Consider the following 19,814-nt stretch of genomic DNA (forward strand, 5'->3'; position numbering starts at 1 on the left):
CCTTCACCATGGGGATGGTGTTCTTTTGGTTATGCGAAGTGTTATTTCTGCGCCAAATGTACCTTTTGGAATTGTGGCCAAAAAGTTCAACCTTGGTCTCATCAGACCATAACACATTTTCAAACATGCTTTTGGGAGACCTGATGTATTGTTTTGCAAATTTTAGTCAGGCTTGGATATTTTTCTGTGCAAGAAAAGGCTTGCATCTTGCAACATTACCCCATAGCCCAGACATATGGAGAATACGGGAGATTGTTGTCACATGTAGTACACAACCAGAGCTTGCCAGAAATTCCTGCAGCTCCTTCAGTGTTGCCGTATGTCTCTTGGCAGCCTCCCTGACAAGTTTTCATCTTGTCTTTTTATCAATTTTGGAGGGACATCCAGTTCTTTGCAATGTCACTGTTGTCCCATATTTTCTCCACTTTTTGATGACTTTCTTCACTGTGTTCCATGGTATATCAAATGCTGTGGAAATTTTTAGTACCCTTCTCCTGACTTGTACCTTTTCAACAATGAGATCCCTTTGATGCTTTGTAAGCTCTCTGACAACCATGGTGTTTGCTGTAGCAGGCAACTGAGTAAATGTCAGGAAAATCCTACTAGGACAGTTGAACTTTATTTAGGGTTAATCAGAGTCTCTTTAATTGATGGCAGGTGTGTACCCAAGACGACTGCTGTAATTAAATCAAAAGGTGCTTCCAAGTATTAGTTTAAGGGTGTGCACACTTATGCAACCAGCTTATTGTACGTTTTTTGTTTTTCATATTTTTCCTCCAACAGATTTGTTTTTCAATGGAATTGTCCAGGTTATAGGTCACATTAAAGGTGGGAAAGGTTTTGAAATGATTTATTGTAGTCTCATTTTTTTATATCACAAAAAACTGGCAACCAAGAGTCTTGAGTGATACTTAACCAATTGGGAAGGGACACAGAAAGACACAGATAAAGGAACCTGACATATGAAAGAGGAAAGCAGACAGTCAGACAGAACTGGGCTTGTCTTGAAAAGGAGGTTTCCGAGAAGTGGAAGTCTCAGTAAACTTACCAGGAGAAACCCCACTAGAACCCTTCTTACCATTGGGAGGAGGGTATGGCTGTCTGCTAGCAAAAGCAGATTTAGAGGAACAATTCCTCTGGAACTTAGGAATAGGAGAAACAAAAATATGCTTCAATTCCTGCAAGACTTTACCGCTATGCTGCAGAACCAACGAGGTTATCATCATTGTTCTTGTCTGAAGGAAGCAGTTTAGTAGAAGGCAAAAGCTTAGAGGGTTTGTCAGAAAAGACAGACACCACAGAAGGGTGAGGCAGATGAGCATTTGTTGAGAAACCTATCAGGCAACTTGTAAAATCTGTCAGTTTTTTTAGGGGCTGGAGGTTGAGAATCTGGGGCCACAGAAGCTGATGAAACATATAGAGTTATAAGCATAATATTACATGCAAATAATCATAAATCAATAATCATTTGGCTAAAATCTACCTCACTGGTAGGAATAAAAGTTAAACCTCTCTCAAGAGCTACCTTCTCACTGTCTGTTAACTGTTTATTGATATGTTCGATATCAGTGATTCATTGTTTACTGCTAAATATTCTTGATATTCTGATTGAACGATGTTCCAGTGACTGTTTTCTCCTTTTCCTACCCCCCTCTCCTTTTCCTACCCCCCCCCCCAGGACTCAGATCATTTGCACTCATTCGTACCACTCATTCAAATAGGTAGGGGGAGCAATGAAAAATATAAAATAAAAATAAGTACCGGACCAACACGTCTGGCTCAAAGTTTAATGATACAAATAAAATAAGAGATAAAAGTAAGCGTTCACAATTACCACATTTCTTCCTCAGACTGTTTGGTGAATAAAACTCAGCTATCAAGGGCAGCACAAACCAATTAACACTAAAAGATATATACAAAAGACAGAAAATACACAATAATACATATTTAAAACATAAAAAAACCACAGAAAATCATGTGCATGCTTTAAGAAAAGGTTTAAGACAGGATGCCACATTCAAACCAGGAGGCTTATCTTCATTGAAGAGTAGGATCCATGCTTGTTCTGCTGCCTCTGTTCTGTTTACTAGGTCAACTCCCCTCAACCCCCTCATCCAATGTTTGCAGCACTAGGGACTTAAAAGTATGGTCTTTCCCATACTGTATGCAGTGCCAATGCATTAGTGCCTTTCTTATACTTAATGTTCCTGTAATGTTCAAGGATTCTATCTTTCAAAGGCCTGTTGGTTTTGCCTATATATCCATCTTAACATTTGCATAAAGATGTGAATATGTGACCTAGTAAATAGAACAGAGGCAGCAAAACAAGAATGGATCCTACTCTTCAATGCAGATAAACCTCCTGGTTTGAATGGGGCATACTTTTTCTTAAAGCACATTCACTCAAACATTAATATATTTACTTGTACATGATTTTCTGTGGTTTTATTTTTATGTTTTAACTGATTGTATTATTGTGTATTTTCTACCTCTTGTATATATTTTTAGTATCAATTGGTTTGTGCTGCCCTTGATAGCTGATTGGTTGATTTTGTTTTAAAGTCAAACGAATTGTAGTCACCAAACAGTCTGAGGAAGCAATGTGGTAATCGCGAAAGCGCTTACTTTTATATCTTATTTTATTTCTATTATTAAACTTTGTTTGAGCCAGCCGTGTTGGTCCGGTACTTATTTTTATTTTATATTTATACGTTTGTATTTGTACCATATCTTACTCATAGTCCTGTTTATTTCTCTATTGGAGCAATGGAAAAACCTGTGGTTGAACCACTGCTGGTGATCTCTTTCTCCATACTACAGGCTGGTTATTCAAATCAGATAAGTCATGCAATTCATCTACAGATAAGGTACTGATTGCTTGGGCAGAAGCTTCAGAGCTAGCTGTTGAAACAGTGGCACTGGTGGGAGATTGCATAGGTTCTCTCGCTCTGTATGAAGTGTAGGGGCATTAGATGCTGAAGGATTGTTAACAGCTCTCCTTGGCCACGAAAAGACCTGTCCTTTCTTAAATCAGATAGGTCTCTTTCCAATTTTTTCTGCTTCAAACTCTGAAGTCTTGATTCATATGAAGAAATACAGACATTTATCTCAGGGTATTTACCCAAGATGTTCTGATGATGCAGAATTATTTCGTCTATCACTGTCAGTTCAAATGTTTTAAAGAATTCCGTCAGTAGTTTAATTTACTCCAAGCTAGTCTCCAAATGAATACACTGTCACTGTTTTAACAGATCTGGATTTTTATGTAGGGAAAGCAAACAGAAGTTTGAAATAATGTATAAGAAAACATGCTAGGAGTATCAGATTACTTGATGTAGGTAAAGCACTAGCACAACATGTTTCTCAGTACGGGGAAATGCACACGTTTAAATTTATGGTTATAGACAAGTTAGATTTCTCCTTAGATTAGGAGATTTTAATAATATCACTGAGGAGAGAGAATTGCGCTGGATAATAAAATTAGAAGCATACAAAGATACAGGATTAAATGAAAATAATTTGCCTTAAACCTGTATTGAGGTCTAGGAATCTACAGAGATAAAGTGATGCTGTTTCTTTAAATTTTAGCACCAGTAGCTTGATTACATTGTTTCTAAGGTTTTGTCATGTGACTTTGATTGTTCTTTTGAATTAATTTATATGTATGTAAAATGATTTGTTCTACATTTAAATGGTCTGAAGAAGCAGCATTTTGGGCTGTGAAAGCACTTACCATTAACAATAAAGTCCTTTGCTGTGTTTTACATGATTTGTGTTCATTGTTTTATATCAGTGATTTTTTCTTTTAATTAAGTCTCATATTTATCATCAGACTCTTGTAATTTTACTTGGCATGATACTCCATTAACTTCTCATGGTTATTGTAACTATTTACTCCATGAAGCCCAAGAAAATAAAGGAAGTGCATAAATTCTTATAATCTTACTTGTCACTGAACAGCCACAGCTCAACACTAATTTCATGCATTTGGGAATAACAGGGACCTAAAAAATATGACCAAGGACCAGCATCCATCTTTGTCATATAGCACAAATGTACAACTCGTACAGCAAAAATCCTTATAATATACATTGACTGGAGCAGGCAGAGAGCACAGCACTTGTATTTTGAATTGTCTTAGGTTTTCATTAATATACATGCAGCTGCATACCACTTGCACTTAATGCCCATTCAGACCTCCATACGAACATGAAAACTTACCAGGGCCTCTGTGATGATAGTTCCAGATGCTGACCAAGTGAAAACCTCAATCTGCCCTGGTGTGTCAATCAGCACATACCTACATCAGAGTGAAAACAAATTAACAACTGTCAGCTGTTTAAGAAATCTGATTACAGCTAAGACACCAGTGGGGCATTAGAACTTTGAATTCTACTGTCAGACAAAGAAAAAAGCCAAGAAATTTCTACTGGTATATTAGTACAGAAGGGTGGTGCCCAAAAGTGATACCTTTGAAATGGGTTTGGGACAGATATAGGTAGTTAAGGAGCTAGAAAGGTGGAATGATCAGAGGTAGCTAAGGAGCTAGAAAGATGGAACATCAGCTCTCCTTCTTAAAGAAAAGATATGGTCTCAAAAGCAGCATTGGCTGCTGTTTGTGGAGAGCATAACTGTAGTTCCATAGCTAGATGTATGTCGTTTCGAACATAACTGCATACCAAACAGTTATATCACTGGACCTTAAACTCTCAAAACATACAGAACAATAATACAGAAGTACATGACAGCCAATAACCTATCACAGTCAGATGTGTGTACTACAATATGCAAAACCAAAACAGACAGCGACAAAAGGTCAAGACTTTGTTCTATACCTTAAAGCTACGTGGCAGAGATCTTACCAATCAGTCATTCATTAATTTCTTCATTTACTTAATAGGAAGATCTCATATTCGGTGCAGTCTTTGAAAGAAAAGATTCAATTATATATAGAAACATTTAATACCCCACCAGACAAAAACATGTAGAAACCTCATTAAATTGATAAATATGAATAAATATGAATCTGGCTAAACCAATAGTGTTCACATCTCTTTACTGGAATAGCATATTAGAAGTATTAACAGACAATATTCATATACAAATAATGCAACGCTAGCTGAGCTAGCACATGTACTTAAAAGTTTACTGTGTACAGTCAAAGAGAAAAAAACCTATTTAATTATTTTGATTATCAACATCACACATGCTTTATGCTACACCATAGTTGCATTTCCACAGTCTGCTGAAATGGTATGCCTCTTTGATATGGACTACAGATAGACTGTTGCTCACCTACAAACTGAACAAGCACTGCTACTCCTACTTACAGACACAGTGACATACCTGAAACAATCAGCACAGATAACACAGAAGGCCTGCACCAAGCTAGTGCACTTGTCAGTGTCACAATATTTTACATTTTAATGATCTGGCTTGTTCAACTAGGGTGAGACACATTTTCAGTGAAAGTCCTTGAAACACTCCAGTGAAGACAATCTATAATACTGCAGTACTAGATTAGCAGACAACACAGATAAGCATAGTTAGACTGTATAAAAAGGGATACATTAAAATTACTGGGCTAGATTCAAAGGAAAATAAATTGTACAAACCTTACACAATTTTAGAAAATTATGTCAAAACTCAGATTTGCGACTTCAAGAACTCCCAACATCTGTCATAGAGTTAGAACAACAGCAATACAGATACAGCTCCGTTTCCAGTTTTGCATCCTTTCACATATAATAGTTACTTTTTGCAGTCTTATTTCATTCTGATTTTGTTGTGGTTTAAGAAAATCCTAACTAAAATGGTGTAATTAAAAACCTGACTTAATTAATCATTTGCCATTTTAAATTTTATACACTTGATAGAGAAACTGTTGCAGTGGCAGCAGAAAGACTGCACTATAAGATAGCAAAAAAGGGCTTTGAAAAAAAAAAAATTAGCAACCTTTTAGCGGATTTTTTTATCAGGAGGAAGCTTATCCCATATGTATGGCCTACTGCATTTCTAAAGAAGAAATGTCTGTAAAAAGTTTGTGCTTTTATGGTTTTCCTGAGGTTCTGTTAAGCTAACTGGAGGGATCAAGAAAGCACAAAGAATTCATGGAGCTGACTGGGAAGACGACATTACATAACTTAAGAATATGAAGCCAGGATTTAGCAATTGGCAACTGGATGTATAGGTAAGATTATAAGCAAAATTTAGCCATGCAGAATACAAGTAATGTTCATATTCAAGACAATTTAGGTTACGTGGCGATAGCATATCCTAATTTAAGTATGTGCATTAGTAGTAAGTGCAGGTTAGTCAACAGGTAAACTGGTTCATAGGTTCACAGGCAAGTACTAGGCTAGCTGCCCCTGTGAGCCATTTTAAGTTTAGCAAAATTCCCATCAAAGGTAATAATTAAACTCTATACTTTGTGTCTGGCTGATAAACACCTTAATCATAATGCCAACCACAACCCAAAAGTATCTGTAAACTGAATTCGAACCCTGCTTTGCCATTCTTTTTTCTAAGCTCACTGCACTTACAACTTGTGCCAAAGAGATAGGCTAAATACTAGGCCATTAGTATGCATAATATTGCATTTCTACCCAATAATAAAACTGTGAGCAAAAGTGAGAATCAAATTCTGTACTTGGACTTGTGAGGAAAACAGCTTAACCATTAAGGCTGAGTAAATGAACACTGCTGTAGTGGTCTGTCTTATGGGGGGGGGTGACTGAGAGGCACTTTCAAACCCCTTATGAATGTCCCTCTTCTTAACGCCTTTTAATTTATGCAGAATTGCAAATTTCTGTTTGGCTGTCTAGCTTACAGGGTTAAAACTATGACATGCTAATAAGTTTCATCCTGTAGTCCCGAGTCCGATGCCTTCAGCTTCCACTTCCAAACTTTGCAACTCTGAGCAAGTCACTTAACCAGCAGCTGCTCCTTTGTCACCTCTGAAATGGGATACTTGTATCCAATAGGGATATCTGGTTATAAATAAATAATCTCCCTCCCCTAAACATGGGTCACTACTCCCTTGAATAGCACAGCAGAGTGGGAAAGGGGCTATGAAATCCTGATGTGAGAAATGGGAGAGGAGTAATTCAGACTACAGCAACACATGGTGTTCGTGACAAAGCTCTGACAATCAGCCCTAAAGCAACCCTGGGCTTTCTGCTTGGAGATCTGAGAAATAACAAAAAAAAATAGGTCCCAGCATTGTGCCCCTCAAACCACCTCTGGTCACTTCCCCACTTTCTAGTGAGGCACCTGCAACTTCACTGTGCAGGTTCAGTCTTACAGCCTGTTTACTATCCATCTATCGGTCAATTTTTAAAGCAATTAGCCTCTGTATGCTTTAAAAAGGCCTTAGCAAGATCAATATACTAGATGTGTTGCCAATGGCCATTATCTACAGCCTCAATAACCGTCTTGAAAAAGATGATAAAAATAAACAGATAGGACCTATGCTTCATCAAGCCATACTGTCGAGGGTCAAGTCTAACAAAAGCCATTGCATGGCTTTGCAAACGAGGCCTGTAAGGCTAATAGGCATATATAATTACCCAGGATGGTTGTAAGACCATCCTGATATATAAGCATCTTCATTGCACCACTCATGACGGAAAAAAGCAGTAGCTAAATTTAGATTAAAGATTTTGAGGAGTGCGTCTGAAATGCATGTTTAACACTACTAATTAAGCAACCTGTTATACTGTTAGGCACATGAAGAAAGTCATTTTGGTCTTGGTTAGCACTTTCAGTATATGGTCTTTAGAGATTATATGGGGAGCAAGGGATTAAGATATTTCAGGGTACTGAAGAGAAATCTTGAGGGGTAAAGATGGCACTGAATTTGTTTGCATGGGTACTGACAATGTCTACTTCGTGAAAATAGGTGGTGTCATTATGCATAAGTTCTGAGCAATGTAGGGTATTTTTTTTTAATTTACTAACATAGATAAAGAACGATTTAGGAATATTTTTAACTAAAGATGGCAGCCAATGTTAATAGGCTCCTTTTCTCAACCTGATAGTGTTCAATTGTTTGCAATACACATGGTTCTTGAATGAACAAAATCATTTAAGGGGCTTTTATTTTGTTGCAGTTTATGTATGGCATTAAACCACTAGAGTGGTCTGTTTTTGAATTTCACACAATAAATGGTTCTGGCAGGGACTGCTAGCTCTATGCATTTTTTTAAATGGATGTAGAATTCCTTAGCGAAACATGCTACTCTATTAAGGTCAGGGGAGGTGCAGTCAAAAGTCAGTTTTGACATTTGCAGGTTGAAGCTGGCATGTCCGTATTCCTTAAATTAAATGTTGCTTGCTTTGGGGACCTTTTAAGGGTATAAAATCAACTTCCATCCATCTTGGATCCAAGTACATGAACAAATGATTCCGACAAACTTGGTCATATTTCTTTTACAACAGAACTTCCTTCCTTTGGGAATTTTCTCAGACCCAAAGCACAGATGGTTACTTTACGAATCAGCCATAACTATGACTACACAAACATAAGGAGGTATGATAGGCAAAACTCAGTTTCATGTGCTGCTTCCCAGATGTGATGTCAGTTTTAGTAAGCTTATTATTAAATGAAAATAGAATCTTCACAACCAGATATTCCTAGCAACAAATGTATGTAAATAACAGAATGAGAATAAAACTAACTGTTATGCTGTCTAACAGACAATCCAAAACTGTGGAAATAGTCATGCAATGTGAATTTTTCTTACCGACAATTTGACTGTCTCTTTTCGATGAATTTCATAACCTACAAGACAAAAAAAAAAAAAAAATGAAATTGTTAAGTCTGACGAGCTACAGAAATCCTACAGAAAAATCTTAGACTCTTTCTATGAAGGTTAAATCTGCTGCCTTCTTCTAAGAATGCAGAAGAAGTGATTTCAAAGTGGTTTACACACGCACACACACACACGCACGCACGCACGCACACACACGCACACACACACACACACACACACACACACACACACACACACACACACACGCGAGAGATTTTAGATTCCGGAAAGTAAAGGAATGCACTTCATTCCTAAGAATCAATTCTGCACTCTAGAATATTAACTTTAAGGACAAAGTATCCTCCCCTTCCTGACAGACATACAATAAATGGTATCTCATAAGTCTAGCCATGTAATGGAAAAATGCAAGCAATTCAGGATCTTCTGTACTTCAAACGAAACTTGTAGACTGATCAAATAAGCAAAACCTCTCCAAGCTCCACTTTCAAATCTTTACTACATTACCATGTCTGCAGTCCACATGCTTAAGGCCATAGCCCCTATAAATAGCTAGACTAAATATGTAGAAGGTAGCATAGGGGGTAGTGGTTACAGCTGCAGCCTCAAAGCACTTGGTTCTCTGATATGGCTCCCAATATGATACAAGTTTTCTATGCTTTGTAGCTACTTCATCTCTTTATCCACTTGGGATTTCTACAGCTGGTCTCTGGTTTGCTCCCTAATCAGAAAGACATGATCATGGGTAAATGTCAATCCTCTATAAACTGTGAGATGATTACTATTTTTAATATACATGTATGTATTCACACACACACACACACATATATATATATATATATGTGTGTGTGTGTATATATATATATATATATATATATATATATATATGTATACATACTGTTAGAAAAATATGTAATAGTAATATGCATGCTTAGTGCATTCAAGATTTAAAAGGGTTAATACATTTATTCTGTTCACACTGCATGAATCTGCACAGCCATTAGAAACTTAACAAGAAGCATTCTATTTTCTGCAAATGTCAGCAAATAATAAGAAGTAATTAATTTCTGCTAATGTCATGAAAATTAACAAAGGGATATTCATTTCTGCTTATGCCATGAGAAAACATGCAGCTGCTAGAAGCTATTGATAAAGAAAATAATAGATGCTTGAAAGTTTAAAAAACGTAGTCAGCATTACTTGTACTAAAGCTAGAAATGTACCTTGAATCTAGGTAAAATGTAACACATGTATTAAAACAGTACAATAGAAGAATTGAAATGATGAAATGGACTAACATAAACCCAAGGCCAGGTTGTTTTTCTCAAAAATGTTTTTGTAGAATGACAGATATTTTAACTTGGTCAGCAATAGAATGTAACCTTTTCTATGTGACAGGAAAAGAACTGTAGAAGTATAACCTACTAGTCATTAATCATTCAGACAAACCTTGTGCCTATATGCTTTGTCTCCTTGCTGCAAGTAATAAAGGGTGCCTTGCTTGAACCTAACGTGAATTGGTCTTTGAAGTTTTTTCCTTTGACAGATTGGTCCTTCGGACCGGATCCCTCTCTTCACCTCGGATCAGACGAGCCAGGTGGTTGAAACCGTACGGGGAAGAAACCAAATCGGTTCTTCTTATCTGAAAAGCCCTCCGACTGAATTGTCGTTCAAAAGAGGCCATCCACTTTCTGATCTGCGACTGAAGGATGGGTCTCCGCGAATTGGTGATCAATCATGTGGGCTCAGGTAAGGTGAATCTACGTTTTTCTGTTTTCTGTTTTAGATCAGGGACTAGATATGTATTGTTTTTGTTAGACTGTTTTTCTTACAAGTCAGGGACAAAAAAGATTACTCTCTTGTCATAGATCAGGAGAAACAGAATAAGTAGGCAGTCATTCTGAAGAGACTATAACAAAATCCGTGGTACCACGTTAAAAAATAAAAAGTTACGTAACGATAAAAGGGTAGAACAAAATGGGTATTAACTGCACAAAAAGACCCCAAGATCCGCCGTTAACAGAAGATGTAAAATACATGGAGTCGCAGCGCACCGACAACATTAAATATTATTCAAAATGGGTTAATAAGAACGAATTTGACGGAAAATTAGAAAAATCCTCACTTATCAAACAGCTCAAAACGGATTCCAAAGGTCGGGTAAAAAAGCAACGTAAATTAGGAATTCCTCAGGCACACAAGTGGATTGAGGAAGTAAACCGTAGGGAACAAAAGAACAAGAATTCAAAAGCAATGTTTTTAGACGAGGAGGACAATAACTTAGTAATAGCATCAGCACCTCCGCCTCCCTAATGAAGCAAGTGAACAGGTTAGACAACCCCCACGATATCCTGTGGTCACTGAAGAAAGAGGCATTATGAAAATAAAACCATTTATTAGAGATCCCATCAAGACCAGGTCTCGAACAAAGACAGGTAACTCAAATGAAGACATCGAGTTATGGCAAATGGTTAAAAATTCACTATCTATAAGTGAAGGAGAAGAAATATGTCCACTTATAGAAGTGCCCAACCCTCAGGCAGGTCAGGACAATCAGGACCCAACTATTTTAGTGTGACCTTAGACTCCAGAAGACATCCGGAAAGCCACTGAGGGAATCCTCCATCCAAAAGTTAATTTTAGAAAATTCTCTGAAGATTTACAAGGAATGAGGCTGAGTTATAATTTGAACGGAGAAGAGGTAAAAAAGGTAGTTAGACAAATTGTAGGGCCAGATTGGCATATGATTAGTGGGAACTGGAATCCCCATGACGCTGCACAAAGACCCCTCCTACATAGCAGCGCAGAATTAGACACCAGAGTAAAAGGTCTTATAGACCGCATCTCTGAAAAATGGAAACCTAGGGCAGACTGGACTTGCATTAATCAATGCATCCAACAAGAATGTGAAACTACTGACCGGTATTATGCCAGACTATCAGAGTGTTTTAATAACCACTGTGGAATGCAGGTTCCTGAAGATCAAACACAAGATTCCCCATATGAACAGCAGTTAAAGAATGCATTTTTAAAGGGCAGTATTGAACCTATAAGCAGTTTTATTACAAAACACATGGTAGATCATCGTACAAGCAGGTTACAGTCATTACCTGAATATGCTAGGCATGCCGAAAGGCATTTTAATAGCAAAAAGAAAAAGAAAGCTCAAATATTTTCTGTAGAAGATGGAGCAGAAGTTTACATAGTACAGTCCGGGGAAAAAGGGCAAGAAAAATGCACAGGGAAACAAACAATCTGATCAATGATCAGAGGACTTTGAAGGGTGAAAGAAAAGGGGTGAATGTTTTAAACGCGGTAAAAAGGGACACTTGGCAAAGGATTGCAGGAAAAATAAGAAGGCAACAATGGAAGACAAGGAGGGTGAGGACTGACTATATGGTAGTCAGGAATCACTAGAAGGGGCTAGCAAAGAAGGGACAAATGAGAATGTGATAGAAAGAGTAGAGGAAGTGCAGGAAGTTAGCAACAATGAAGAAGATGAAATATTAGACCTAGCTTTATTGAGCTTGGAGTTCTATTTAGCAGACACAAAACCAGAAGTTACACTCTTGGTAGAAGGGAGGGAAGTCAAATTCTTGTGTGACTCAGGGGCATCACGAACCCTGATACATCCCTCCAAACTGCCAGAAAACACAGAGACACCTGAATACATACTGGTTAAAGCAGCTAATGGACAGCTGTATCGGGAGCCTTGCTCCCGTGACATTGCAATAACTAATCCAGTTTCAGGATTGACACAAAAAAGTAAAATTGTTGTTTCTGCAAAATGCCCAGTGAACCTCTTGGGCAGAGACCTCATGCAGCTATTTGGTATAGCAGTAGTCCCAACCATGCAGGGTATGGAAGCACAGCGACAAATTGATACCTTTACAGTGCAATCGGAGGGTGAAATGTTTTATTGGTACAGCCAGGACTTGGTTACGACTGGTCCAGTGACTGTAACCAAAGAGTTAATGAATATAGCCATCAGCAAGTACCCCTCCCTTGACATTGATAAGCATCACCTGTTGCACTGTAACCTGTATTATTGTAATGCACCAGGACCCGATAAGGAATATGAACAAGAATTGTTTAAGAATCATGCAAACAGATTGATATTGCGTAACCTGTACTGGGACACAGAAGGGACCAGTGCAGCCAGCTGTTCATTGCCCCATGAGTTCTTTGCACTTTACAAATCTAATCGATTACCACATGTTAGCTTAACCAAAAACAGAAATACAGAATGGGCAGACCTATGAGAAAAAGTCACGAGATGGGAGAAACAGACAGAACTAGAACTGTCAGAACAGGGAATACAAATACAGAAGTTGAATTGGATAACTCAGACCAACCCAGCTGTGCACTTACAGTCTGGTGAGGACAGCTGACTGACAATCCTGTTGAAGGAGGAAGAAAATGCCTTACAAAATATACCAGAGACTCTCTGGTCAACAGGAAAGTCAGATGTAGGACTTATTCGTACAGCGGGACCAGTTACTATCACGCCAAAGTCAGCATTTAGACCACAGAAAATACAGTATCCCTTAAGAAAAAATGCAGAGGCAGGGATAAAGCCTATTATAGCAGCCTTACTTAAAGGAGGGATACTAGCAGGCTCTCCCGATTCACCATGTAACACATCCTTATTTCCAGTCAAAAAAGCAAATGGAGAATGGCGTATGGTCCAAGATTTACAAGCTGTAAATGATGCAGTAATACCAAGGGCACCCACGGTACCAGACCCACACACCCTGTTGAATGATTTAAAACCTCAACAGAAGTATTTTTCTGTGGTAGACATCAGTAATGCGTTCTTTTCTATAACGATACACCCTGACAGTCAGTATTGGTTTGCATTCACATTTGATGGGAAAAGGTATACATATACACGACTACCACAGGGATATTGTGAAAGTCCAACAATATTCTCACAAGAAATGGCAAGCAACTTGGCGGGATTCACCCCACCAAGAGGCAGTCAGATTTTACTTTATGTTGATGACATCTTGCTGGCAGCCCCCACCCAGCAGGATTGTAGAGAAGACACCATAGCAGTTCTACAATTTTTAGCCGCTGAAGGACATAAGGTAAATAAAAGTAAACTGCAGCTTTGGAAAAAACAAGTTAAATACCTGGAATATGCAATATCCAAGGAAGGCAGAACATTAGATGAGGACAGAAAGGCAGCAATTTTACAAGCACCAAAACACACTACCAAGAAGGAAATGATGTCCTTCCTGGGTATAACTAATTTTTGCTGGAGCTGGATTCCAAACCATGCTTTGGAATCTGCACCTCTGACTGACCTTATATATACGAAGCCTATGGCAGCGCAGGATTTGTTACAATGGACACCAGAAGCAGAATCTGCTTTCTGTAAACTGAAGCAGTTAATAGCGTCCTCATTAGTTCTGGGATTACCAAACTACCATAAACGTTTTTTCCAAATTGTAGATTGTAAGCAGGGTTACATGACATCAGTACTAACACAGCAGCATGGGGATAAGCAACGCCCCATTGCTTACTATTCATCACAACTAGACCCAGTGGCATGTTCCTTACCCCACTGTGTACAAGCAGTAATTGCAGCTGCAATGGCAGTACAGGCTTCGGCCTCAGTAATCTTATTCCACCCTCTCACACTGAGAGTGCCTCATGCAGTCGCAATTATTTTACTACAAGAAAAGGTGGCATATCTTACCCCCGCTAGGCATCTTTCCTGTATGACTATATTGTTGAGCCAACCTCACATGACAATTGAGCGATGCACGACTTTAAACGCTTCTACTCTGCTCCTGACCCCTGCAGACGGCACACTGCACTGCTGTCTGCAGGTGATTGAGCAAAAGACACTACCTAGAAAAGATCTCACGGATGTCCCCTTGGATGATGCCGAGGTGACATACTACGTGGATGGCTCGTGCAAAAGGCGTCCTGCAGGACAGAACCTAGTAGGATATGCAGTAGTTTCTGATACTGAGATTATAGAAGCAAAACCTTTACCACACAATTTATCTGCACAGGCAGCAGAATTGATTGCCTTGACACGGGCATGTACCTTAGCAAAGGGTAAATGTGTAAACATTTTTACTGACAGCCAGTACGCTTTTTTCTACTGTATATGTTTTTGCGCAACAGTGGAAAAAACGAGGAATGATAACATCTACTGGCAAACCTATCAATCATGCAAAGTTTATTTTAGATCTTTCAGAATCTATTCAGTTACCTCAGAAAGTAGCCATTTGTAAATGCACAGCTCACAACAAGCAACAAGATAGGATTTCAAAAGGTAATGCGAGAGCTGATACAGCTGCAAAACAAGCAGCTACAGAAATATTTCTTTTAAATGAGGAATTATAACCCTCTGAGATTTTAGACTTAGAAATGTTAAAAACAATGCAGACACTCACTACGCAAGCTGAAAAACAATGATGGGTAAAACGAGGAGCAATTCTCGAAAAGGGGCTGTACATCGCTAGAGAAGGGAAACCGATACTACCATCTAATTTGTTTAGATATGCAGCTTTGTTGAGCCATGGGCAGTGCCATGTCTCAACAGGGGGGATGGTACAGCAGGTGAACCAGGTGTTCACAACATACGGATTTACAAACTACTCTAAAAAATTTTTGTTTGACGTGTCAGATTTGTAACAAACATCATGCACAGAGGGCGTTAAAGCCCAAGCAAGGGAGTTTCCCTACACCACCATATCCGTTTCACACTATCTGTATGGATTTCATAGAATTGAACAAATGTGAAAATAAGAAGTATTGTCTTGTCATTGTAGATATGTTTTCCAGATGGGTGGAAGCCTTTCCAACCAAAAATCCAGATGCAGCCACGGTGGCAAAAGTACTTGTCAAAGAAATCATCCCTAGATTCGGCATTACGGAAAGGATCTACAGTGACAATGGTACACACTTTGTAAATCAAACCATACAGCAGTTAAGTAAGCATTTTGGTATTTCTTTAAAAAATCATTGTGCATACCATCCACAATCTGTAGGGCTAGTTGAAAGGCATAATGGTATATTAAAAAACAAATTGAGAAAATTGATAGCTGAGACAGGAAAAAAAACTGGATATACTGTTTACCCCTGGCACTACTGAGCATGAGAACTGTCCCTACAGCAAAAGGGTCGACTCCTTTTGAAAAGTTATTTGGAAGGGCTTACTATACACCCCAGTGGAAACTTCTCATGTCATCAGACCAGGAAGCTGATTTTACACTAGCTGAATATATGAAAAAAATAATGAATTCTAAACATCTGTTGCAGTCAAATTCTGTTTCAGATAGAAAGCAAACTGAGATATCAGAAGTGGCAGTGACACCCGGGAACTCGGTGTGGATAAAAGTTGTCAAGAAGAAGAATTGGTCATCGCCACGGTGGGAAGGTCCCTACCAGGTGCTTCTTTCGACACCCACTGCAGTCAAGATAGCAGAGCGAGCTTCGTGGATCTACCTGACGCACTGCAAACTTGTTAAGAACTTTGAACTGGACAAAAATCTTGCCTCTCCATCGGGGCCCTCAGCACAAAGTCTGGCAACAAAGGGGGGTCAGATCAATAGGATTGATCCGTCTCAACCCCAGTGAAGAAACCATCAGTGCTGAAGGTCCTATTAGGGCAGAGAGTAAGAACACGTGATGACAAAATCCAGTAAGATCCAAATGTACCTATTTGGAAGAGTCGGAGAAAGCAGGAATGCAGAACAACTGTTTCCTCGGAAGTATTGCATAACCATCCTGTTGACTGTACTAGTGACAATAATCTTTTTGTTGTGGCCATTCCTTTTTTCAGCCACACAAACTGGACTGAACAAGCGTGCAGAGCTGTACGCAGAGTGGCACCCAAACTTCAACACTTACCAGGCAATCAAATATGTGTATGCTGAGATCTTCAAAGTTTCAATTTGCTGGATTTGTACAGCTTTGCTAACAGCATACTGGGGGTTACTGTTAACTTCAGTCCCCCTAGGAGCCAACAAGACCTGGGAAAACAGTCTATGATGCATCAGATGTCACATCACAAGATAAAGTAGCATTGCACTTGTCTGTTTGACAAAAGGGGACTGTGTGTTTTTACAAAAATGATACAGTTCAGGTGGGTTGGAGCAATTGCAATGTGACTGTTCCCTATAGATGCGACAATAAGATTGATAACACAGGATCCTATTGCAACACGAGCTATGATTCATTTGTTGAACTGATGCATAGGACAACTGATGAAGTAAAACAAAATGCTGACCTTTACAAACAACTCTCAATGATAGACAAAAAATGTTTCATCCAGAGCCAGGACATAGTAAAGTTACTACCAAAGTAGAAGACTGTTATTTTGTATGTGGTAGGAAAGCATACAAGTGGTCACCTGAGAATTGGTCTGGCAGTTGTTATTTGGGGTACCTGGTTCCGGCCATATGACACACAGCAGTTTTACCTCAAGGGAAAATTTGGAATGTTCGACGAGAAATCAAGAAGCCTGTCAATCCAGTGGGGCAAATCAATGTGGGATGGAAAAACCATCATGCGGTGGGCTTAGGGAAAAATGGACTGTCACATATGGACTTGGATGATACCATCATCTCGTGGGCAGGTATACTGCCAGCATATGGAGCAACAAAATCAATCTGGGAACTGAGAAAATTGTCTAAATTTCTCGAAATAATGAGCAATGCAACCTTTTCTGCCCTAGAATTGGTGAATGAATAACTGACTGCCATGAGAACTGTAGTGCTTCAAAACCGCATGGCTCTCAACTTCACGCTAGCAGCGAGAGGAGGTATGTGCGCTTTAATCCAGGAGGAGTGCTGTTCATTTATTCCTGACCACAAACACGAGATAGACAATCATCTTGAGGTAATTCAGCAGGTGTCAGCCATGACTAAACCAGGACCAAATCCATTGACGGACTTTTTCTTGTTTGGGAGGTGGGGCAGTATCCTGATTGCCATCTGTGTAGGAATGATCCTACTGGTGGTATGTGTGTGTTGCTGCATCCCCTGCATGAAAAGACTGATTAAAGACTTTATAAACATGTCAGTTTCAGAAACCTTATACCAAGGTGCTGAACTTGAAGAATTGTTAAAAACCTGAAAATGCTTTCATAAGTTTAAACTGAATGACTCTCTTAACTACAAATCCTGAGTAGGAAGAGGTTAGGGGAAGAAAAACTGTTTATGCTCATCTTGAAAGTAGAATAAATGTATTAAAAGGGGGAAATGTTAGAAAAATATGTAATAGGTAATGGTAATATGCATGCTTAGTGCATTCAAGATTTAAAAGGGTTAATACATTTATTCTGTTCACACTGCATGAATATGCACAGCCATTAGAAACTTAACAAGAAGCATTCTATTTTCTGCAAATGTCAACAAATAAGAAGTAATTAATTTCTGCTAATGTCATGAAAATTAACAAAGGGATATTCATTTCTGCTTACGCCATGAGAAAACATGCAGCTGCTAGAAGCTATTGATAAAGAAAACAATAGATACTTGAAAGTTTAAAAACCGTAGTCAGCATTACTTGTACTAAAGCTAGAAATGTACCTTGAATCTAGGTAAAATGTAACACATGTATTAGAACAGTACAACAGAAGAATTACAATGCTGAAATGGACTAACATAAACCCAAGGCCAAGTTGTTTTTCTCAAAATGTTTCTGCAGAATGACAGATATTTTAACTTGGTCAGCAATGTCTAACAATATTTTCTGTAGAACATACAGAAAGCTGTGTCTAACTACATCAGCAATAGAATGTAACATTTTCTACGTGACAGGAAGAGAACTGTATAAGTATAACCTACTAGTAATTAATCATTCAGACAAACCTTGTGCTACATGCTTTGTCTCCTTGCTGCAAGTAATAAAGGGTGCCTTGCTTGAACCCAACGTGAATTGGTCTTTGAAGTTTTTTCCTTTGACATATATATATATATATATACACACACACACATATATATATATATATATATATATATATATATATATATATATATATATATATAGGTACTTGTGTATTATTGCAACCACATTTCTAATGTGGTGTAATTGATAATGTCCTTGCGGAACAAGTGTATGGGACAGTAAAAAGGTTTGTGTAAAGTCCAAATAACTTTGGTATTACATAGGTTCTGAAAGGGAAACGGGCATAATGGGTAAATTCCTCTTCCTGGAGACTGTCCATTACCAATGACACTTACTGAAAAGTAAAAATAAACTGGCCGCTGCTACACATACTGCATATGTATTTCAGCACCTACTGACTTCTATCCTGAGATCATCCGGCTGCCTTGGTAGACGGTCACATATTTTATGAGAACCATACCAAAAATGTGTGTAAAAAAGCTGGACATTGTGCGCAGATCTGGACAGTTGACGGGTATGTATAGCTGGAATGGCAGTCAGACACAAGTGTGAATTCGTTACACTGAAGCAATCGCTCGCATTCGGAAGAAAAGCAGCAGTTATGTACAACGGGCCAGTTCACGTCTTACTCCGGTGAAATGATCAGTGCATGTCACAAACTGAAAATGGACTTTACCAGTTTTACCTTGTGCATTCACCCTTCACCCGTAACTGAAGGGACGGTCTGCCTGCTAGGTAGCGATGACACACACTCGTGTCAACAATGGTGGTGCATGACATCTGGCGGAAACCTAAAATAATGGGAGGACAGGAGGCTAAAAATCTGTGAATATTTTCAAAATTTCTACAGTTTGTGATTGACACAATTATGTCAAATGCTTTTCTCACCACCTGAACACCACACAAGTAGTTGATGCTTACGTATTATCAGTTAGACAAGTGGTTGTGATAATACACAAATACCTATATATATATATATATATCTACACACACACATACGCACACACACACATATATATATATATATATATATATATATATATATATATATATATATATAGACATATATACACACACACACATATATATATATATATATATATATATATATATACACATATATACCAAGTCAGGTCAGGGATTTTGTAACAGCAGGGAAAGGAAAAACTC

General features: G+C 38.4%; 1 protein-coding gene across 1 annotated transcript in view; it reads right to left on the reverse strand.

The window, feature by feature from the left end:
* The window catches only part of GPN1 (GPN-loop GTPase 1), a 423,847-nt gene that overhangs the window by 285,323 nt on the left and 118,710 nt on the right, over positions 1–19,814 (reverse strand). The window contains exons 5-6 of the mRNA XM_044062376.1: positions 8,745–8,782; positions 4,222–4,300 (exon numbers count right to left, since the gene is read on the reverse strand). Of these exons, the coding sequence (XP_043918311.1) occupies positions 4,222–4,300; positions 8,745–8,782 (117 nt within the window). The remainder of the gene's footprint in view (positions 1–4,221; positions 4,301–8,744; positions 8,783–19,814) is intronic.

This window comes from Protopterus annectens, chromosome 2.part1 (genome assembly GCF_019279795.1).
Source record: "Protopterus annectens isolate FY-2018-M chromosome 2.part1, PAN1.0, whole genome shotgun sequence".
Taxonomy (NCBI): Eukaryota; Metazoa; Chordata; order Ceratodontiformes; family Protopteridae; genus Protopterus; species Protopterus annectens.